General features: G+C 35.6%; 1 protein-coding gene and 1 pseudogene across 1 annotated transcript; one reads left to right on the top strand and one right to left on the bottom strand.

Annotated features, from left to right (window-relative positions):
• Positions 1 to 4,516: 4,516 nt before the first annotated feature.
• Positions 4,517 to 9,476, bottom strand: LOC126965499 (V-type proton ATPase subunit F-like; annotated as a pseudogene).
• A 294-nt stretch (positions 9,477 to 9,770) lies between these two features.
• LOC126965333 (GTPase HRas) lies at positions 9,771 to 22,140 on the top strand. Its single transcript, XM_050808877.1, has 2 exons — positions 9,771 to 10,418; positions 21,848 to 22,140. Exons 1-2 carry the CDS (start codon positions 10,023 to 10,025, stop codon positions 22,025 to 22,027), a joined length of 576 nt encoding a protein of 191 aa, XP_050664834.1. The 5' UTR covers positions 9,771 to 10,022; the 3' UTR covers positions 22,028 to 22,140.
• The last annotated feature ends 1,695 nt before the right edge of the window (positions 22,141 to 23,835 follow it).

The raw sequence follows: 23,835 nt of genomic DNA, 5'->3' as shown, positions 1-23,835 counted from the left end.
ATGACGTATCGCTAGGTCGAGATATCTGCATCTCTGTAAGGAAACACAAGGCCGGCTGCGCCGTCTCAAGGTGGTGGTGGACGGCGTTTAAATTGGAGTGAATTCGCCTGATATTGCAAAAGTTCACGTTGAGCGTGGAGCGGGGTGCCGTGTTGTTATTGCCTCGTTTGTCCTCGGTCATGCGCGGTTCTGTGCCCATTCGAATACAAAGGGCAAGGGGGTTAAATACGAAGGGCAGCCCGAGCACTCTCGCTCGGGCTGCCCTTCGTATTCTGGGATGCTGATCGAGCCGGTACCCTCCTGGGATAATTTATTTTATCAGACCGCTCCCATATTATGTTGGGAGGAGGGAGGGAGGGATGGCCTCCGGTCCTCGACACTAACCTATGCGAAACATAGCACCTAGGCTCACGCCGGTATTCTGTGCGAGTGTGTAAATTAACCCGGACGAGTGTGGCCCGATTGTGCTGCCGTCATAAGACGGCAGCGAGACCCTCCCACTTCTAAAAAGTCCTTAGTCGCCTCTTACGACACCCATAGGCCTGGGACTCCCCTATTCTTTTTACGCCCCGGGGAAAGTACAGGAGTTTTAGCGAGACTAACGAACAGCAATTCATTTTTATATATATAGATGTATTAATTTGTAAAATGAATATAATGCATAAAGAGAGTATTAGATTGTATGATTCAACAACGATCCCGCGCGTGAGGGAGGACTCACGCGTTATAGTATCGAAACTCAAGGTCAAAAACGGTACTGAACGATAGACAGTATAGGTATATTCGCTAAAGTGAAATTTTCAGTCTTACGAAGAGCTGTTTAACCTGGTTTCTGCGGAAGAATCCCACCTTCGCATGACATGCCACAAAGCCGGATATCATCCGCACCATCTGGATGTCTAGCACTCCTCTACATTGCGGTTTTCAACTTTCTTCTATGTACAACCAAACTATGAAATGACCTCCCTTGCACGTATTTCCAGGACGATAATTATGACATGGGTATCTTGAAAAAAGTGTACGCACTTTTATTAAAAGGCCGGCAACGTACGCCCGTCTGCGTCGTACGAACGTCTACCTCTTCCAAAAACAAAGATTCACAAATGTTCGATATGAAACTTCTTGAATTAAAAAAATATGAATTAAGACGCTATAGGTTTGTGAAATACCAATATCAAGCTCTCCAAGTTTAAAGTTTTCTATAAGATTTCTTAAAGTACCTAATCGAAAAAACTATACGGTACTCTTAAACATTTTAATTATATTACTATGGTGCCATAAGACTCGGCTGTCTGACCGTCCTTCCATACTACCCACTGACAGCTGCCATTTTAACAGACTGTATGTGTATTATAACAAATAAATTATATCCAAAGAGTAAAAATTTAAATTTTGTTTAATATGAAACGTGCAGTCATTTGACATAAGTTTAAAATAGTACTAATTACAGTATAATAAAGTGCTCAGCGCGCGAAAGGTAACTTTATTATTTTACTTCAATGATTCGAATGGCCGCCTATATATCATATTCCTCGGAGGTCATCAGCCTCACTTGTACTGTTTAATAATAAGCCAAATTAATTTATTCCGACCCAGTGCGTGTCAGCTTAAAGCTCTGTTCAAACTGAGGCGAATAACCTGCGAACGCGTTTTAGAGCAATTCGCTCGCTCGCTTAGCCTCTGAAACTGACGCGACACCCCGCGTGTCATTTTTGGTTCTTCAGTAGAGAAACATCATGCATTGTGAGATCATACAATCCCGCCGAGCGTCCCGCTCTTATTTCGCTTCAACTTGAGCGACTACTCGCGTCAATTTGAACACGTCCATACAAGTTAGCTGACACAATCGGCGCGAGCGACTTCCATCCCGCGTCCCGCGTGATAGTAGCCTCAGTTTGAACAGAGCTTAAAGTTCCCAGTGCGTATCAGTTTAAAGTTCCAAAGCTCGACGACACAATATACTGATTCAACTTTCTACATGTTTGACACAACTTCGTTTATGTTATTTTAAATCGGAGGGTATGTAATTTTCCTTTTTACTTTTCCACAGCTAGTCGACTACATAGGGCACACTAAAAGTTTTGCACTTCTAGCTAATCGGAACTATTTGAATTTCGAATGTTATATTTTTTGAAACGTTGCAACCTTTTTAGTAATTAAAAAATACAATTGGCGGGAATTCATTTGTCATTTGTTTTTTAACATCACGTCAAAGTTCTACGTACGCAACGAAAATGGAAATAAGTCGAAAAGATTTAAGAGCAATGATTTTTTTATGATTTTAAAAGTTCTCTCTCTCCGCAAGACTGTACCGCTTGTCTTCAAAATGATTTTGGGAGAGAAGCACCTTGCTTGAACACAGTGAGCCGATGGTTTGCTGAATTTGAGAGAGTTTGGGTTTCCTTACATGACCGAATTTCGTGAAGGGCGGCCTTCAACTGCCGTCAACGAAAATAACGTGGCTACTGTTAAGCGGCTAATTGAAGAAAACCCGCGGATTATCTATGAGACAATTGGAGGACTATTGGGGATTGGTTTGAGCCAAATCCAGAAAATATTACACGAAGAATTGAAAGTTCGGAAACTTTGTTGTCGTTGGATCCCTCATGAACTGACAGCCGAGCAGAAGCGGGCTCGCGTGGAGTGGTGATGCTTATGAAGTACGATCACGGACATTCTAATGTTGTTTATGACATTGTCATAGGAGACGAAACGTGGATTTATTGTTTTGAACCCGAAAAACAACAGCTAACTTGTGAATGGGTGTTTGAAAATGAGAACAGGCCAACAAAAGAAAGGCAGGCGAGAAACGTTGGTAAAAAAATGATCGCATCTACACAATTCCATTTGAAGATCAAAAGAGTTTTAGTGCCGAGTAGTATTCTACCATTTGTTTACCCAGGGTTTTTTAAAAAATGTTCGCAAAAGACGACGAAAAAGCCGTGTTCTCCTACATCATAACAACGCTTCTTCACACACGACCAACAAAACTAAGTCATTTTTAGCTTCCGAAAGAGTACAACTCGTCACCCATCCCGCACATATCATAGATTTCTGTATTTTCCTTAAAATCAAAGATTTGATGAGAGATTTCACTTTTACTAATTCCGAAAAGGCATTGAAAGCGTTCAATCAGCACGTAGAAAACATGCCTTCAGATCTGTGGTCCCCCTGTTTTGAAAAATGCTTCGTACGCATGAAAAGATGATTAAAATGTAATGGAGAGTATTTTGAAAAGCAATAAACATAATATTTTGGTAACAACATAACATGTCGTTATTTTTGGTTACGCAAAACTTTTAGTGTCACCTTCGTATACCTAGTTATCAACTTATACATCCTGTCTAGATGTGATTATTTCCAAACATCCGCAACATTTTAATATATTAAAGAACACCCAAAATCATAACAAAAGATATCTTGAGTCTACGTTTAAATAAGCTAAGCTGCTGTTAACCAAAAAGTGAGGGGTATATCATATACGGAACTTATGGTTCGAAACTGTAAAACTGAACTGCCCCCTGCAGAAAGTTCACCATTAACTTCTACGTTTACTATTGTAACTAAATATGTCAAAGTATGTCATACGGCTAATGTTTGCCACTTCGCCTGACGTAGTTCTTCGCGAATAAACATCATTTCTGGTCTTAGATCACTGTGCGCCTGAGGGTCCATTTCAATTTTAAGTTTTGGATCAATTCCGGCCAATTGTTGATCACTGTAAGAAATTTTTGATTTATATTTAATTGCAGAAAGTTATATCAGTAAAATCCTCGAATGGCGACTACGTACCGGAAGACGCAGAGTTGGTAGGTACCCCACAAGATGGATCGACGATCTGGTCAAGATCACCGGAACACATTGGATGAGGGCAGCGCTGGACCGATCGTCGTGGAGATCTTTGGGGGAGGCCTTTGTCCAACCGTGGACGTCTTCCGGCTGATGATAATGATGAAGATTTTAGTAAAACTTCCATAAAAGTCACCTTGACACCAATAAGCTAAAAAAACACTAAATCAGGTTCCGAATCACACATGGAAGACTCCGTTCTGGTGTGAATCATAAAGAAAAAGACTAAAATTAACGTTGCACTATAGAAAAATAATATAACAGTAGAAGGCATATGATGCTAGAGTGCACTTTTGCTATCAATATATCTTAGGCATATCATATCAACATATCTTAGGCAATAAAGAAATTTATTATTATTAAAATCAGCGGTACCCGAGCCATAATATAACATATAATATAATAAAATTTTTTTCAAAACGATACAGTGTTTAAATAATATTCAATACTCATTAAATACTTCATAATTTAACTATGACTAAATGTGTGAATTTTCATCTGTGGAATGGTTTCAAATATAAATAATCAGATAGTTGCACACATTGTTAAATGCGGATCCGAATGATTAAATAGATTAGGATACTGGAGATGTTTGGGCCGGTGATATTTACAAATACCGGTCTGTTGCTGAGTCGGGAACAAACAAACCATGCATTTAAATATGATCTTAGCGTACCAAATCATCTGGGTTGAACATGCCCTTGAGTCTTTGCTGGCATCATATGGGTGGTCTCTAGATGGAATCTCGAGCACAGATGGAACAGGAGCAGTGTGCCCATCAATGACATTTCGGATCAGTTCGGCCACATTTTGGTTGATTAGGACAATATCAATGTCATCACGCTTGAGAAATCTCTTGAAACAGTCCTCAATTTCACTTACTGGGTTAACATACAATTACACCATAAAATTAGGGTGCCTGTTTTTGTTTATTTCTCCAATACCACCAAGTAGAGAGCCAAAACATGTATCCTCATCACCGATAACAGAGATCAGTTTGCCTTAACTGCAGATTGTAGGGCCATTTCTGTTAATTATAAGCGAGAAGTTTTTGAATAATATAGAATTTATTTAGGGAAGTGAGAACTGTCACAAGAAATTCATCACCTAATAATAAATAACTTTTGAGTGTTTGAATGTTTTTTTTACATTTGTGAATGCTGACTCACTGGCCCTTCTTAAAAGTATTTGTTTAATGATCTTATATGGAACACCTGCAAACAGTATATACAGTAGTACCACAGTAGTAGGTACAGAAGTTTCACTTAGTCAACACCTTTTGAAGAAATAACTACAATATAGTTGCAAGACTCACGTTTCACCGATAATTTACTTTATACACCCTACGATCTACTCGTACCTGCTTACTCATAGGGTAGGTACCCAGGACTGTGACGCGCAAAATTGACAGAGGTCGCCATTTTCTCGTTACTGAGCTGTTAACTTGTCCACTACTTGGTTTAGCTACCTTACTCGTGTCCCCCGGGTGGTGCTAAAGGTGGTAATGTTACTCGCCTCCGTAGAAGATACCATCTCTTCCTAGACCTACTCTACACGTGTCCCCTGGGTGGTGCTAAATGATTACCAATGGCGAGTGTCAGGCGGCAGTAAAAAACCAGACCAATTTAATAAGTTTTAACAAGTCTTGTCTTTGTAGGTTGGAAATGACCTGCACCACCCGCTAATCGTAGTCATGTTTCGCGAGATCAGTAGTCTTGGCCTAATCACCCGGGCTAAGAGGATGATAACCTCAATAAAAAATCCCCAAATCCAAAGGCGGAACCACGAGCCGAGAGGATTTATGACTGATGTGAAGATCAGCCTCTAACGCAATCTTCGTTGGACCTGGCTCACTTTAAAGTATTGTGCCTAAGGTGTTACCCTGTATGTAACCTGCTCATCGACCTCACCCGTGGGATGAATAATAAATCGAGACTCAATTAACTATTTCAACTACACTTGATAAAACAGAAACAAATTATTCATCCTGTTATATTTAACAAACCCAGATCGCACTCCATCTCAGAAATCAATCAAACCATTAATAATAATACGACTAATAACACAGCTGGAACAACAGAATTATTGTTAAGTCAAAGTGATGTAGATAGACCCTGTTCTCGCGTCCCTACTAATAATAAAAAAGGGCAACGTGATAGTCCTGTCAATGACAGAGCTCTAAAGCAGTTAAAACTGAATAGATACTGGCTTAGCCATTCTGTGATCCAAACCAAACTAAAACCACCACCGTTGACAACGTTGTAAATATAACACCGCTAACCTAATTACTGAATGCAAAAGTAAAAGAACTGTACCTACACATTGAAAGATTTGCAGAACAAAAAAGTAAAAATACAACCCCAATCAAGCAAAGCATTTTATATCTTATCAATGGAATTGAACGATAAAAATACAGAGTACTAGACTTATAAACCGAAACAAGACCAGCATTTCAAAGTAATACAACAGCATATGTTTTTGAGTGCATACTCCTCAAGACATCAGAGAAGCACTCGCCGCCCTTGACCCCGCTCGTGGTGGCCACGGTAGCAGCCACATAAGCGACGGGGCAGGGGGTACTAAGAATCATAAGAAGTACATAAGAAGTAGGGTAGCGTTAGCTACGCTACCCTACTCAGATATACTGAAAGGTATTTGCTGAATGTTCATCACGCTCCAGCTTCAACACACTCAGACGAAGACGTGGAGGCCAGGACTTCTCAACATCCATTCACATTCCTAAGACCGACTTCAACGTTTTCATGAACTCATTCTTTATGAAGCCTGAACAATGCAAGTGGACTTGAATCAGCCCCGGTGGTGCCACCAAAAATGAGATTGTCTTTATTATGTCATCCAAAAGACATATATTCAATGATGTCTCTATGATCAACTCAGTGAAAACTGGGAGTGATCACCGCATTATAAGAGGCACATTGAATATCTCCACTGTTGAAGTCTACGACCTGCAGATCTAAAACCCGGAAAACTTTCAACTCGAATTGCAAAACCGCTTCGGTGACTGCGTTGACCTGGACTAGTATAATTACAAGTTCGTGGCAGCTATTCAAACGGCAGGGTCTAACATCTTTACTTAGTTTTTTAAGACCAAACATTCAAAAAGAATCGGAAAAATCTCAGACTCTACCCTCAAATTAATGGCTGTAAGACGCCAAATGGCCCTTCAGTCCCCGGACGATGCATCTCAATATAGCTAGCTAAATATACAGATCTCCAAGTCATTGATTCGCGATATTATACGCCGCCATAACACTTATTGTGTGAATGCGGCCATCTATGGCCTAGCATAACAGTAGGCCTGTATAAAAGGCTCCAAAGCATTCGCTCGAGATTTGTCTATTGGGCAGAGCCAACTAATGAAACTGAAGACCGGTGGCGGCAGGGTCATTTCGTCTAAACACGAACTTTTGAGGAAGATCGAGAAGTTCTACGGACAATTACACACGACTGAACCAGCACCTGTTACGTTACCAACAAGGCTGAAGACCCAAAAGCCAAATTAACACTATACAGAAGATATCCCAGACGTCAGCCTGTACGAGATTACTATGGCCCTGAAACAGCTTAAAAACAAGAAGGCGCCGTGTGATGATGGAATAACAGCCGAGCTCCTTACTACTGTACTTAAGATCCTCCAGCTAAGCTAGCAAGCTATTCAATTCGGATATCCTTTGTTTTTGGCTTTGGTCACATCTCCAGAAATGAAGGATCGTTTGAGTGGTTGATAGTGAATAGACTCAACAAGGCGATGAACAGATCTTATCAAAGCAGTGACCCAGACACCTGTGGTGGAGTGCTCCCGCAATAGTTCAAACCGCCAAAAGTACTCCACTTTTGTCGGAGCGCCGCGAGGGAGGCAGTGCGACTCAAAAATAAAGAGACAAACGGCCACTAATGTTGCATCATCTTAGCGACCACTCGGACAGACTGATTGAGAAGAAGAACTTTGTGACAGTTGTTAGTGGATAGACCAATTGCAATATTTGCAAAATTTTCGTTAACACCTTTTTTTCTGATTCATAGCATCAAAGCAACATACATTGCTCTTTTGAAATCTATCCAATGATATTTAAAAGTATAGATAGGTTACGTAGACAACATTCGGTGTTTGAAAATGATACACTAACGCACACATGAATAATTTAACATTGCAATAGCACACTACATTACGATTACACGTCAAAGAACGATAGTAAATGCAATTATCGCAAGCGAAAAAGAGATTACTCTAATTTGCTAATTTGCTAATTGCTTCGCATTTGTATCGAAAAAATACAGTTAATTCATCAGATATGATTTTTTACCATACCGTTCATGTTGTAATAGCTATAGAGTAGTAAAACTGCATTGAAATAAGGTAGATAATGTATCATTGATTTTATAAAAAAATAATTAAATATTGATTATAATATATAGCCACATTGATGATATCAATTACTTATACATAAAATAATAAAAAACATACAGACACCAAAACAAATCCGAAAGGTATCTACAGTAAGGGTCCCATTTTTACAATTTTACTAACGACGGCTCCCAAAAAATTTTAAGATTATAATTATTATTTTTTGTATCTTATATTATTTATAAATGTCTTTTTATTGAGGGTTTATTACAATTACCTTCCTTCCTTAAAGGCCGGCAACGCTCTGGTGTTGCAAGAGATTGTGGGCGGCGGTGATCACTTAACACCAGGTGACCCGTACGCTCGTTTGTCCTCCTGTTCCATAAAAAAAAATAAGGTAATGGCAGAAGAAGAAAATGATCCATTGATTCTTCTGCAGTTAGCAATGGATATACTGAAAGGGACAGTGTTACTGAAAAAACTCCTACGTATACAAATAGCACTCATTGTCTATATCCGCTACCTAACCTAAAACTTGTTTTAGTAGTTTGATAGTTCAGCTACCTATATACGCACTTGTTTATTAAAAATTATTTCGTATTACATTCACTGCAACAACGACTTTTTTACATCATTTCCTAAAATATTCTACCTCGATCATCCCGCAACAGACAGCATCAATATTTTGTAATTTCTGTACGTGTAATATATGGCGACATATTTATTTTGTTACATAAATAATGAAATCAAATAAAATGTTATAATTCATGATTTCTTAACTGTAGTATATAATTCTATGATTTTTTTACTTTCGTATTTAGTGCATCTTCCCATAACACAAGACGGCATTGTAATGTTGTACCTATATCAAATTGTAAGCAATTCTGTCAACAACAAACGCGTGTGTACCGTTTTCGTGTCGAGAGAGCGACTTCGACCAAATGAACCAATTGAATCAATTTAGGCGATTGATTTTCAGTGCGCTAGTGACATATCTACCTCTTTTAATACTATAATATCATTGGATCCATCTACAAACTGTGAAAATCGCGGGTGGTTTCGCGATTTAAAATCGTGGTGTGTGCGTCTCGAGCAGCTTTGCGGTTAACCGCTCTCGGGAAAATACCGTAGTGCGGCCTAAGCTTAACGGATATTATAAAATAACTAACAATCTGGCTCCAACGTTAGCCTCCAGCACTCCTGCTTCTTCCATACTCTCTGGTTCCACATCTTCGTGATCTTTGTCTTTATCTGCAGACATTGTTAAAATATTTCATAGGGAAAACAGTGTAAAATTAAATATACAATCAAAATTCAAATTATGTATTTGGCTTTGACAATGTACGTCAAAACATTAATGATCATTTTTCATTGCAATTTATGTATTTATACAATCAGCACATTTACACCGATGAGAAAAATCTTATGCGAACTGTTTATCCTTAAGCTAAGTTTTGGCGTTTTCTATTCTCTGTACGCTATATGACTTTGACAGTTGAGGTTGACGTTGACCTTCATATTTATCCATTTTCTCAGTTACTTCTTACTCCTTAGTTGTCAGATTTTTTATCTGTTCAAAAGGGTGATTGAACTGCCTCATTGTTATTTATTGCATTTGACTCTAATAATACTTACATTAATTAGCCGTTTTACGGGTACAGTGAGTGCAATATAATACATAACAAATCTTGACAATCATGCCGATGTGAGTAATATCAGAGGTGTGGCGCGTCGTTTTTGGGCGTTGTATCTTCTGAAACAGTGACATTTGGTGTTTCGAAAAATATTTCTACTATCAAGACACAAGATGACCGAATACAAGCTAGTAGTGGTAGGCGCTGGAGGCGTGGGAAAGTCTGCATTGACCATACAGTTGATACAGAACCATTTCGTCGACGAGTACGATCCTACAATCGAAGATTCATACAGAAAGCAGGTAGTGATTGATGGTGAGACGTGCCTCTTAGATATCTTGGACACTGCTGGTCAAGAGGAGTACTCTGCTATGAGAGACCAGTATATGCGGACAGGAGAAGGATTCTTGCTTGTTTTCGCTGTGAACAGTGCAAAGAGTTTCGAAGATATTGGTTCATATAGGGAACAAATAAAACGAGTAAAGGATGCTGAGGAAGTACCTATGGTGTTAGTTGGGAACAAGTGTGACTTGCAGGCCTGGGCTGTGGATATGACACAAGCACGAGAGGTATGTTGGCTAGCTTTGTTTACAAATCAAACCAGAGTAGTCATATATTTTCCTTTTAAATATTGCTTGTTTACACAACAAGTATGTGGACAAAGTGTAGGTGACTGAAAAGCAAAAGACATAAACAATAATAGTACATTGTAAAATAATACACTTGTATTTTGATGTTGAGTTGTGGCAAAAGTATTTTATAATACTTAAATAAATTATAAGAATTTTGTTTAAAAAAAAATAGCATAATATTATATTTTTACAGATGTCATATTAAGTTTTAGGGAGAGTAGTTATAATTTTCCTGTACTTACTGGGGCAACAAACAAAACAATAGAAGTATAAATTCATTAAAGAATTTTCTATTATTCTCTTAATGTGCTCATTTGCAAGCAAATTGTCCATTTTATCTTTTCTTATTAATATAATTATCTTATCTTCTAAATTCTCTCAATTTAGAGGATTCAAGCAGGTCTCTTTCTTTCCTGTTTTTTTTGTTTGGAGTACTTTGATTATCTTCTAATGTACAATATGAGCAGTAATAAAAAATAACCCAAGTTACAAATCACAGGCACTATATGGACTTAATTGCTCTACCACATGATACCCAGCACATACCCTGTGAATGCTAACTACTACACCTACATAACTTCTATCTGTTGTGCAGTTTCATTATGATAGGATTTTTGAGATGGCTACAGTACTTTTGGCACATCAGTTGGACTGCTGGTTTATTTAGATCGCAAGACATATTTATTCCCGGTTGCAATAATCTCTTCTTGAACTGTGGTTATTTGTAAGTGTTTGCGTATTTCAGTATCAGTGATGGATGAATGACCATTATGAGAAAATAAATGCCTTTATGCCTTTATTACTTATCACTCTCAGTATGATGGTATGGAAATGCTGGAACTTTGAGATATTTGGGCCAATAGCTCTAATATGCCATATGTGACTTAACAAACTAGGTGCTTGAACTATGCAGCACATTACTGAACCCACTCCTTATGTTGGATCCAAAAAACAGAGTAGAATTCCTAAGCTGAGCAAGGGTACAAGGACAAAAATGAATTAAAAAAAAATATGTTTATATTTTATCATATTTTATTATATAATTGGTAATATGAAATCAAATATTTTTGTCTGACTATAAAAGTGTAGTATTTTATTTATTTATCAGCATTCAAATTCAAAAACACTTTATTCATGTAGGTCACGGAAATGACACTTATGAATGTCAAAAAAAAATAAAAATATTGTATCTTACTGAATTTACCACTACTTCGTAAAAGGAAGATGAGCTAATGAGAAGAAGTAGCAAGAAACTCATTGCCACTCTTTAAAGTCATGATTTACATTTTAATTGTTTTACAAATTATTTGAGTTACAATATATGCAAAGTGACGCAACAAAAATACTCAAATGTCAAAAACTGAAAGGCTTACATGAGTAAGTCAAAAAAAGTAAATGAATACTTATAAACACAAGAGTCATTTGTCAATTTCCAACACAATTCTAAATAAGAAAGCTTTTGACACCGTCTCCCCATTCTTATACATAAACTAGAAGCTATTGGTATTAGAGGAACACAGCTACGCCTATTCAGTCAGTATCTTTCTGAACGTAAGCAAAAAGTAAAACTAGGTGACTGCACCAGCGAATACGAGTCAGTATCTTACGGCGTACCACAGGGCAGCGTTCTTGGCCCAACCCTATTTTTAATATATATAAATGACTTATGTGATATAAAGCTCAAGAATGCAAACATCTTCTCGTATGCCGATGTCACTGCGATAGTATTCACTGGTGACTCGTGGGACAGTGTAAGGAAATATACTGAAGTGAGTTTGCGTGAAATTATACTTGGTTAAATATGAACCTACTTACTCTAAATGCAGATAAGACCAACTACATGTGCTACAGTTTATATAATGATGCCCAAGCTGCTAGAGAATTCAAAATACAAATTCACGACTGCATTTATATCGTACATTGTAACTGCCCAAACATTCAGAAAGTTTTTCAAACTAAATATCTCGGTATCATATTGGATCAGAGACTTTCTTGGCATCCACAAATAGACTACATAATGCAGAGGTTGAGAAAACTAACCTGGATTTTTAAATCATTAAGATACTTAGTACCGAGGCTGCCGGCTGGCCCCAAATGGGAAGAAAAAGATCTCCTGAAAGAGATCTATGCATCGTTGGTACAAACTGTACTAACGTATTGTATAACGATCTGGGGTGGGGCCACTAAAACAAAATTCCTTGAACTTGAACGAACACAACGTAATCTTATTAAAACAATGTACTTTAAAAAACGCAGATTTCCCACGGATAGCTTATATAAAGAAACTAAAATGTTGGTATTTTAATTAGAAAACTATATATTACAAACACTATTACAAGAAAGCATAAATCCCTCGCTTATGACCCTAAAATCCTGCAAAAAAGAAGAAAAGACATTGTGGCAGTAGTTCCTAAGTCAAACTCAACTTTTGCTGATAGACAGTTCAATAAGCGCTCTGCCAAATTATATAATTTAATAAATAAATAATTACAGATATATTCAAAAAACGTATATGAATGTAAAAATCTTACATCTAACTGGTTAGAACCCAAATCCTATGACTGGGTAGAACAGTTGCTGAGTAGCTAGTTGTGTATGCTACAATTATATTTATATAAATACACACACACACGCGCACACACACACACACACACACTTGCACACTAAACACTCATTTCCCTTCTTTCCCCTTTCTCTGATCATGTCTATTTTATATATAGTAGTAACGTAACGTATAATGGTAGAACTTTCATAAATAGTTTTAAAGTACATATTATTTCATTTGTGTAATTTGCATTGTAAAAAAAAAAGGTCAAAATTATATTTTTATTACTTAACTTTTACATGTATGAATAACTCTTAAGTATAATGTAATTTTGTTTGTTATATATAAAGGTTAAAGAGCGGTGACTCCCAACACAGGCGATAAGCTTAACGGGAAACACCTGCCCCTAGTTTTTAAGTACTTTTTGTTAAAGAAATAAACAATTTATTATTATTATTTATTATTATTATTATTAATAAATCTAAATCTAAGTGTTATTGCACATGCAGGCAACAACCACACAACAATTTTTTAATTTGAATTGTGTAACATAAGAACTAATACTAAGATATCCAATTATATAATTAGTTTCTTTAAAGTAAATTAAAAATTAATTAAAACAAACAAAACTTTAAACTTACTGGAGAAGTAAACTATTACATAAACTGAATAATTTTATTCTGCCTAGCAAAATATCAATTTCAGAAGTTTATACTGAAAAGATAGTAGAACTATAGTATAGTAGCTAGTGAGAACTATAGTATAGTAGCTAGTGAGAACTATAGTATAGTAGCTAGCGAGAACTATAGTATAGTAGCTATCGAGAACTATAGTATAGTAGCTAACGAGAACTATAGTATAGTAGCTAGCGAGAACTATAGTATAGTAGCTAACGAGAACTATAGTATAGTAGCTAGCGAGAACTATAGTATAGTAGCTAACGAGAACTATAGTATAGTAGCTTGCGAGAACTATAGTATAGTAGCTAACGAGAACTATAGTATAGTAGCTAGTGAGAACTATAGTATAGTAGCTAGCGAGAACTATAGTATAGTAGCTAACGAGAACTATAGTATAGTAGCTAGCGAGAACTATAGTATAGTAGCTATCGAGAACTATAGTATAGTAGCTAGTGAGAACTATAGTATAGTAGCTAGCGAGAACTATAGTATAGTAGCTAGCGAGAACTATAGTATAGTAGCTAACGAGAACTATAGTATAGTAGCTAGCGAGAACTATAGTATAGTAGCTAGCGAGAACTATAGTATAGTAGCTAACGAGAACTATAGTATAGTAGCTAGTGAGAACTATAGTATAGTAGCTAGCGAGAACTATAGTATAGTAGCTAACGAGAACTATAGTATAGTAGCTAGTGAGAACTATAGTATAGTAGCTAGCGAGAACTATAGTATAGTAGCTAACGAGAACTATAGTATAGTAGCTAGTGAGAACTATAGTATAGTAGCTAGCGAGAACTATAGTATAGTAGCTAGTGAGAACTATAGTATAGTAGCTAGCGAGAACTATAGTATAGTAGCTAGTGAGAACTATAGTATAGTAGCTAACGAGAACTATAAGTATTAGACTTAAGACTTGGGTATGTTGCACATAATTATATTGCTTCATGGAATAGCTCCATTTATCCAGCCAATTGGTACTTCCAGAATGTTTTATGTGTGTTTGGTAAATATTTCCTATAATTTGTCTTTGTTTGTGATTCAATATGTGTTTTTCAATTATGGCATTAATGAAAAATCAATTTATATACAGGTTGTCCCAAAGTTATGGGACATTAAGGGAAAGTACCTTAAATATCGTAGATATTTTACTGAAAGAAGACTTTATGTTATTTTTAAAAGTTAGTAATTCTGCATTCAAAGATTTTCTAAAAATTACTTACCTCGTTTGGGAATTGAACCAAACTATTAACTTTAATTTAAAAAAACATCCCTACTTTTATGATAATGTAGATATGAGAAAGTAGTCAATTAAGTGGGTATTTTTTTTGTAAATTAATTAATTAAATGCTCAAAATGTGATCCCTCCTGTCTTACGCATATATACAGGGTGTATATGTTTAATTTATCATTGGTCAATATAATACCATTTAAGGAATCCTTGACTGTCTGTGTGACTTCTAATTATATACAGATAATTTTAAGGTAATTGCTATTCTATAATGTCTTAGTGCTTGTTGGAAATTGTTTATAATTAACATAAATAGGTGATAAATGTTTATAAATGAACTTATATAAGAAAAATTCTTAGTTGTAAAGATTCTTAAATGAGATTTAAAATTATTTGTTAGAAATCACATACCAAAAATATTGTACCTACCATATTTTATATACATTCTTAGGTTTAAACTCTTTTAACCTAAAGTATGTTCCAGATAAGCCACCATTTGACACCTACACTATTCATAAATCTTGTTGTTTTTTTTTTTTCAACTCACCACCCACAACTTCACATAAGGATCTCCTTAACAGATTAAAGCCTGCACAGGCCTAAAAAATGCATATCAAGGATTTAGTATGGCTCTTTCAAATGTATACAATTTATTACATCTCACATAAGGGCTGATAAACAAGATTTTACTAATAAATAATCATACTCATTGAAACAGAAATAAAAACATTGATATTGATAAAAAAAAATTTTGGGGAAAAGGAGGAAAAAGGAGGGACATGTCACCTGGTGTTAACACTTGCCAACATTCTCTTGCAACACCAGAGGAATCACAGGAGCTTTGCCGGCCTTTGAAGAAAGTATACACCCTTTTTTTGAAAGTACCCATGTCATATCATCCCGGAAACAACACACAAGGAAAGCTCATTCCACAGCTTTTGTAGTATGTGGAAGAAGGTTCCTTGAAAACCACACTGTAGGGGACCGCCTCACATCCAGATGGTAGTGGTAAATTGATTAAATTTAATGTCAAATTTGTATCTTTTCTCAAGTGGTATTTTTGGGTCATTCCATTGTTTCGGGTGTTAGATGTGAACTCATTAAAATATGTTTTATTAGAAGTAGTATCAGCAACTAGATTTTATAACTATTTTTAGCAGAGAAAAGGCAACACGTGGCGGCTTACACTTATACTTATAAGTAAATCATTTAAATTCAAAGACCGTAAAGATATTGTGGGCCTCTCTGTTGAACGTACCATTGAAATAGCCTGTGCAGAGCTTGAGTGTGCCATTGTTGTAAGTATATACAGACCCCCCGATGCATTATATGAGTTACTTGAGAGTGTATTGGAGGAGGTTCTATCAAAATTATCAGAATCTAAGAAATATATTATGATTTGTGGTGACTTTAATATTAACTTATTAGAAAAATCCACCACAAGTATTAGATTCAAATCTTTGTTTAAATCATATAATTTATCAAATATTTTCTTAGAACCTACTAGAGTAACCAGCACCTCTAAAAGCTGTATTGATAATATTTTTACTAATTATAAACCTATTTCTCAATCAATAATTAGTAAACTGAGCTCAGACCACTTTGGTCAATTAGCCTCTTTTAATATTGAAGGGAACAAATGTACTTCAACTAAAAAGTTTATGTTTGTTCCGGTAAACAATAGGCGGATGGAGAAATATAGAGGCAATGTTTCAGAAAAACTGTCAAACTTGTATTTGAATTATAACAGTACTCCAAATGAGATGTATGGTAAGTTATTTAAAATAATTAAAACAGAGTTTGCTTCTATATTTACTTCAAAGACAGTCAACTCGGGTGGTCTCTTGTCATTTAACAACTGGGCAACAGCTGGTATTCATAGGAGCAGACAACAGTTATATGAACTATATAGTGAGAAAGCTTTCCTTGTATATGTGAAAAATTATTCAAAATTATTTAAGAAAGTATGTACTATTGCTAAGTCAATGCATATTAGAGAAATAATTAAAAATGCTTCAAATAAAATAAAAATGACTTGGAAAGTTATTAACTGGGAATCTGGAAGAGCGAAAGACTGCAAGTTTGAATATAATCTAATAATAAACAATAGAAAAATCCACTCTGAGCAGGAAGTAGCTTCTTGAGAATTTTTTTTCTGACATTCCAGTTTCCATCTCAAGCACCCTTGTCTCCTCCACCAGTGTTGCTGAGTCACTTCTTTTGGAAAATGTTAAGGAATGTAAACAAAATTTCAAATTCAGTGTTGTTAGCCCAGCAGAAATAATTAAAACTTTCAGATCCTTAGAAATGAAAAAAACTGCTGATATATGGGGCATATCTGTAAAAATAATAAGTTCTGTTATTGATGTCATAGCACCATATCTAGCACTAGTTTTTAATAGCTGTATTGAACATGGCGTGTTTCCTGACCTTCTGAAGTATAGTAAAATTACACCAATATTTAAATCGGGACTCACTTCTGACCCGAATAACTATCGCCCTGTTTCGGTGTTGCCGACCCTTAGTAAAATTTTTGAAAAAATTATTTTAAGACAAATGCTTACTCACTTTAACACTTATAAGTTACTTCATATAAAACAATTTGGCTTTACTAGGGGACGCTCGACTACGGATGCAGGTGTTGAACTCATCAGGAATATTTTTGAGGCCTGGGAGGAATCACAGAATGCACTTGGTATCTTCTGTGATTTATCTAAGGCTTTTGATTGTGTTCAACATTCAACGCTGGTCAGGAAGCTATGCCACTATGGTATAAGAGGATCTGCACTCGATCTTCTGATCTCATATTTAAATAATAGGATTCAGAGGGTCGAGGTGAATGGCAGGGTACAGGGTACCACAAGGGTCTATTCTTGGACCCTTCCTCTTCCTAATTTATATAAATGATCTACCTAACCTTGTAGAAAAAAAACACAAGGTGATATTGTTTGCGGATGACACTTCACTTATATTCAAAGTGAAACGAAGCCAAGTTTTGTATGACGAAGTAAACAATGCTCTATCTGACATCTACTGTACTGGTTTAGCGCCAATAACTTATTGTTAAATAATCATAAAACCAAATATATTAAATTCACCGCGCCAAATGTCAAAAATGTAGATGCGAATATTTTATTAAATGGAGAGGTGGTAAAACCAGTGGAATCTGCTATATTTCTTGGCATTACTCTTGATTCCAAATTGCAGTGGGGCCCCCATATTGAAGGATTAGCGAATAGGCTTAGTTCTGCAGCATATGCGGTTAAGAAAATCAGACGGTTAACTGACATAGATACGGCGAGATAAGTATACTTTAGTTATTTTCATAGTATTATGTCCTATGGTATATTGTTATGGGGCAGTGCGGCCGATATTAATACTATCTTTGTGCTGCAGAAGAGGGCTATTCGCGCGATTTATAACCTAGGTCCTAAAGAATCATTAAGAGAAAAATTTAAAGAAATAAACATTTTGACTGTTGCTTCTCAATACATTTTTGATAATGTTTTGTATGTTCATAAGCACATTGAGGAATTTTCTAGAAACTGTGACATTCATAATGTTAACACGAGGAACAAACATAAACTTGTTATGCCTACTACTCGGTTGGGTCGAGTTAGTAAGTCTTTTGTTGCGCGATGTATATGCTTCTACAATATGATCCCAGAAAATGTACAAAACAAATGTGTTACGAAATTTAAAAGAATTGTTAAAAAACGTTTGTGTGGGAAAGGTTATTATAGCATAAACGATTTTCTTAATGACACCACGGACTGGGATTAAAGCGAACACCCTCAGGCTCTTTAATTATTAATGTTTATTGTACGATATTACATTGTAATCCATATTTTATATATAAAAAAAAGCCCGCTGAGTTTCTTGCGCCCATTCTTCTCAGGTCTGAGGCAGTCTCTTTTGAATGGGTGGTAGATTTTGACGTTCAATAAGTGATTATAAATCCTATTTTTAATAAAAATATTTGAATTTGAATTGAATCACAAACTTGTAGGGTATAATTTTCTTTTCCTAAAATTGCATTTTTAAAATATTTAAGCATTAAAGAGAAAATTACAAATAAGTATTTGTTTCGGGTGTTATACGAAATTGTCATTCATGTCAATAATTCAGCGAATTTTCCCAGTAATCTCCAGTTTAATTTATAACAAATCAAACTATATACATTAAACCATCAAAACACGGAATAAAAAGTTAGTTATCAATTTTACATTAATTTTAATTGATAAAACTACCTGTTTCGGGTGTTACGAGTACGAAATGAATATACATATAAGGAAATTATGGGATTTATTAATGAAATATTATTCTTTCTTTTAAAATCATAAAAAAAATTAATTAACAATAATGGTAGAATTATTATAAAACACTAATAAAGATTAACATTTAATAATGAAAACATCAATTTTTCATAGACATCAATTTCTGCTGGGAATTTGTAGTTCATATCAAGATCACCTTTAGTTTAAAAATAGGAGTAGGCAACACGCGTATTATATTCTCGTATCGCAAATCATAGATATCTTCATCACGTCTGAATGTGATTGCTTTATTTCCAACTACTTTCAAAAACGTGAAAATTTCTTGCTAAAATCTGACAAGAACAAATGTGCCAGGTTTAATTTTTTGCACTGATCCCGGTTCATCCTCTTCTGAATTAGTGTAAACATCACTGTACTAAGCTGTTTTTTACTGTTTGAACAGCCCGCAGCTTACCTGAGGAACTAGGTACAGCTCCCAAGTCAGGATTGAAGTCACTTCTAACTTCTGACAGTTTTTTCAAATGTATGTAAGCGGGCATACACGGGGAGTGAATGCAAAATACCAGCCGTATTACGTTGACGTCTGGCAATACATAACCGCGCGTTTTTCAAGAAACTTCTTGCCTCCCACAAACACTTTGTGGAATCAATTACCGGCTGCTGTTTTCCGGAACCGAAACCACTTAGGTACCTCAGAGAAAAGAGCATACTCTCACCTAGAGGGCCAGCAACGTATCATATGGGATAATAACAAAAAACATCAATAATTTTTTTCTTTGCCCTATGCGCTCTAACTTTGTGCACCCTTAAACGTTGTTCCAATTTAAGACCTTATGGATATTATTCCTTCTTCTTTTTCCTTCTAAAAACGCCCCTTTCCCTCTCTTTGCGCAAATGTTCAGCATACTTCTCAGGATCTTTCTTCCTGTTTTCTCTCAGCTTATGGATAGAAATATATTTATTTATCAAATGGAGTGACAATAACATAACATATTGCAACAACACAGTATATCTCACAAAGCTGCACGAGTTCCTAAAGGGGCTTTAACATAGGGACTGTACATATATGAATTCGGAAATCTGCTATAAGTAAAAACTCTTTATTACTTTAAAAACTATATATAAGTTGTATTTTTTCACATCTCATGAGAATTAACATACAAAGGTTCTGCTGTAATATGTTACATACATATTTTTATAGTTAGTTGTTTTAACTTTATAATTCATAACATCACAGTTAATTAGTACTTCAATCATTTAACTTTTATTAGCATATAAGGCATTTATTTTCCCGAAATTGATCACTTTAGAATTCTTTTTGATATTATTTCTATAACCCAAATGGCGCTCTGAGAGAGAAGAAACTCTCCCAGCATTCTTTTTTTGCGCTCTTTTTAATGATTAAAAAATATACAATATTAGGCTGCCATTGTTATTGCTATAAAATAATCATAATCCAATCGCAGGCTGTCCAATCACTTAGATATTCAGCTGTGGAGTAGTAGGATTTAAGACAGAGCCATTTGTTAAAAAAAATTGCTTTACGTCTTTCTATTAGGAATCAGGAAGTATTTTATCTCAAGCTTATGATTTTTTTTTCTAAAATATTAGACGAATTACAAGGATGCAGCCAACCAAAGCCTTAAGAAGTGTCTGCATGCTGTCTGAGATAATATGTTTGAGTAATAATACATGATCCAATTATCACAGTTCATCTCTTATGTTGATAAGTCACTCACAGTATGAATCATGATTGTCCACAATGTCACTGGATTGTGGGTTATGATTCACCTCCGTAGTTAATAATCAACAAACTTCTGACATCATTTGAAAGCCTAATAATTGTCAGTACTGTTATGTTTTTTGACTACCGAAGATTTAGAAATGTATGAAATGGATGGACGTTTCGTTGGGGTGTATTTTGTTTTAGCAATTAAAATGTATAATTATTTAGCAAAATGATTAAAAACGTCAATTTATTTACACAATTTTGTTAATTTAAAAGTGCACTTACCTGCTGCTGTTATTTGGACAAGTTTTCACTGAACACTTTGTTTTTGCGGGGCTTTGTATTCAAAGCGCGGTCGAAACACTACTGAACGAAAACTTTGCCTAATGAACGGGTAGGCAGAATTTGCTTCAGAACACTTTTCGAGCGTTATTGTGAGCCTAGCTGTTTTTTGTACCTCAATGTTAGCAATACATAAATATATGACGAATTTGGCATATTTACAATCACAGTTTGAACAATTTCCCTATTGTTTGAGGACTAAATAGACCTGATTAGTGAGGAAGATTAATACAATGGACATATCATTAACTATCAAGTCAGTGGTATGTTAGATATTGATATGATATCCATAGATTTTAAATTAGATCCAATGAAATATGTCACAATCTTTTTTTGACTTAGACCTTGTCCACATCCAAAGGACAACAGACGAAAGGATTCCTTTTATTTCACTTGGCTTGCTACACATATTCTTTATATTTTGTTTAATAGCTTTTCTTTTGCTCAATTCGTAATACTTATAGACCCGGCCTTATAGGTACCTAATGACCTAATAATAAATTTTCATATATGTATACATGAGTCTCGCAAACGTAATTGTTTAAATTATAAAATTAATTTTCAGGTGGCAAGAAGTTATGGAGTACCATTTGTAGAAACATCAGCCAAGACCCGCATGGGAGTCGACGACGCGTTCTACACTCTGGTCCGAGAAATACGCAAGGATAAGGAAAGTAGGGGAAAGAAGTACAGGAGGGGTCACAAACTGGGATCCAGGCGGACTTTTAAATGTACATTATTGTAAATGAATGGGTTTGTATTAGTTGGAAATTAAATCCGGAGTTGTAGGAGTGATATATGGTGGAGTTATGTGATATCAGTGCCATGAAAAAAATATACCTGCTTTATTTCTCTGCAGTTTTGATGGTTATCTTACATTGTTGCAATGTTGTTGCGGCTGTCTATTGTTAATAAAAGAGGAGAATGGAAGAGGACGACACCATCATATGGGTCATCTCAGTTGAGTATTCATGAACCCAACCTTCTCTTGAGGAAGTCGGTTTATATGAAGTCGTGCGCGCGTTTCTTGAAGGAACTCATGTCGTATCGTCCTGGACACACCATGCAAGGAAGTTCATTCCACAGGTTGGGTGTATGTGTCATAAAGTTCCTTGAAAACTGCACAATGAAGAAACGCGATACATCCAGATGGTGGGGATGACATCCAAGATTGATGCGAGTCGTGCAAAGGTGGAATTTCAAACAAGCACCACAATGTTTGATCAAATAGAATATTCACTCACACATATCTGGTGTGATAACAACATCATTACAGCAACGTAGTTAAATAACTAAATTTTAAATCAAACTTTCTAGCACAAATCTTTTTCTCACATAAATATTTATTACTAAAAACTCCACTGTATATTATTTCCAACTTTCTAAACATTTCACACTACTCCAGGATATATATACATTAAAATTCTTGTTGGCATAAGATCAATTAAAATATTATTCAAATTCGATAACTTAAATCATAATTCATAGGTAGCTGAAAAATAACAATTACATTGATTAGAATAGCATACATTGTCTTAATGCTAAGTGATAATTTATAAATGTTAATAAGAGTATTTTCACATCTAAAATATGTATCAATTATATTACTTGTTTCACTATCATTAAATGAAATTATCTTTTTGTAATGTTATTATAATAAATACTAGGTAGTAAGTAACTAAATGTTCTTAAAACTACTATATATATACTCTTGGAGATGGTATCATTTGCCATAACATTCAATCTTCTTTGAGTAGCGCAAACCACATTATGCCAAGTATTTAACATAGCATAAAAACATCACAACTATTCATTTACAAAAATCCTCAATATCAACATAATTTGACGTAACAATCTTGGTCATGTTTCATTTTTATGGAGGTAGTTCAAACAAATAAATAGTAGGTATGTTAGTCTTAGGGACTACGCGCACTTATTCAGCTCTATTCGCGTTTTGCTGAACGATTTTGGTTACACTTATACAGCTCTGCTTCTATCAGCCGCGTACGGCGCGGCGTCGTAAGAATGAGAATAATAACTTTAAATCACGTCTGCACTCTTTAATCTTTAAATTACGTAAAATCAATGCAGGAACAATACAAGTCGCAACTTGTCGACAAGGAGTCGCGAACCAGGGAGTAAAGAGCTGTTCCGCCGCATTCGACGGCGAACAGCGCTGTACGCCACGGAACAGCGCTGAACGCTCTTTATAGCATTCGCATAATAAAAACACATTTATCCTCATTTTATGCTGGTTTGCCGCGAAAGCAGAATGGACGCGGAAAGCTGAATCGACGCGTACACGTCTCCATACAAAATTGTTGTTTTCTATGGACAAAAGCTGAATTAGTGCGCGTAGTCCCTTAACATACTTCCCTCCAGTCTGAATGACAAGTATCACCAGTTTTGTTCTTGTTGACATTCTAATGACATGTACCTAATGCGAATGCTTCCATTATTTTCCATATTATGTCTATTTGTGGAAAGTAACTACTATTGTTTGATGCTCAAGACATTGCGATGTCCAAATATTGGGATTCCTGATAATAATGT

The sequence above is a fragment of the Leptidea sinapis genome, chromosome 7 (genome assembly GCF_905404315.1).
Source record: "Leptidea sinapis chromosome 7, ilLepSina1.1, whole genome shotgun sequence".
Taxonomy (NCBI): domain Eukaryota; kingdom Metazoa; phylum Arthropoda; class Insecta; order Lepidoptera; family Pieridae; genus Leptidea; species Leptidea sinapis.
The sequence above is the reverse complement of the archived record's forward strand: the minus strand, read 5'-3'. Positions and strand labels throughout refer to the sequence as shown.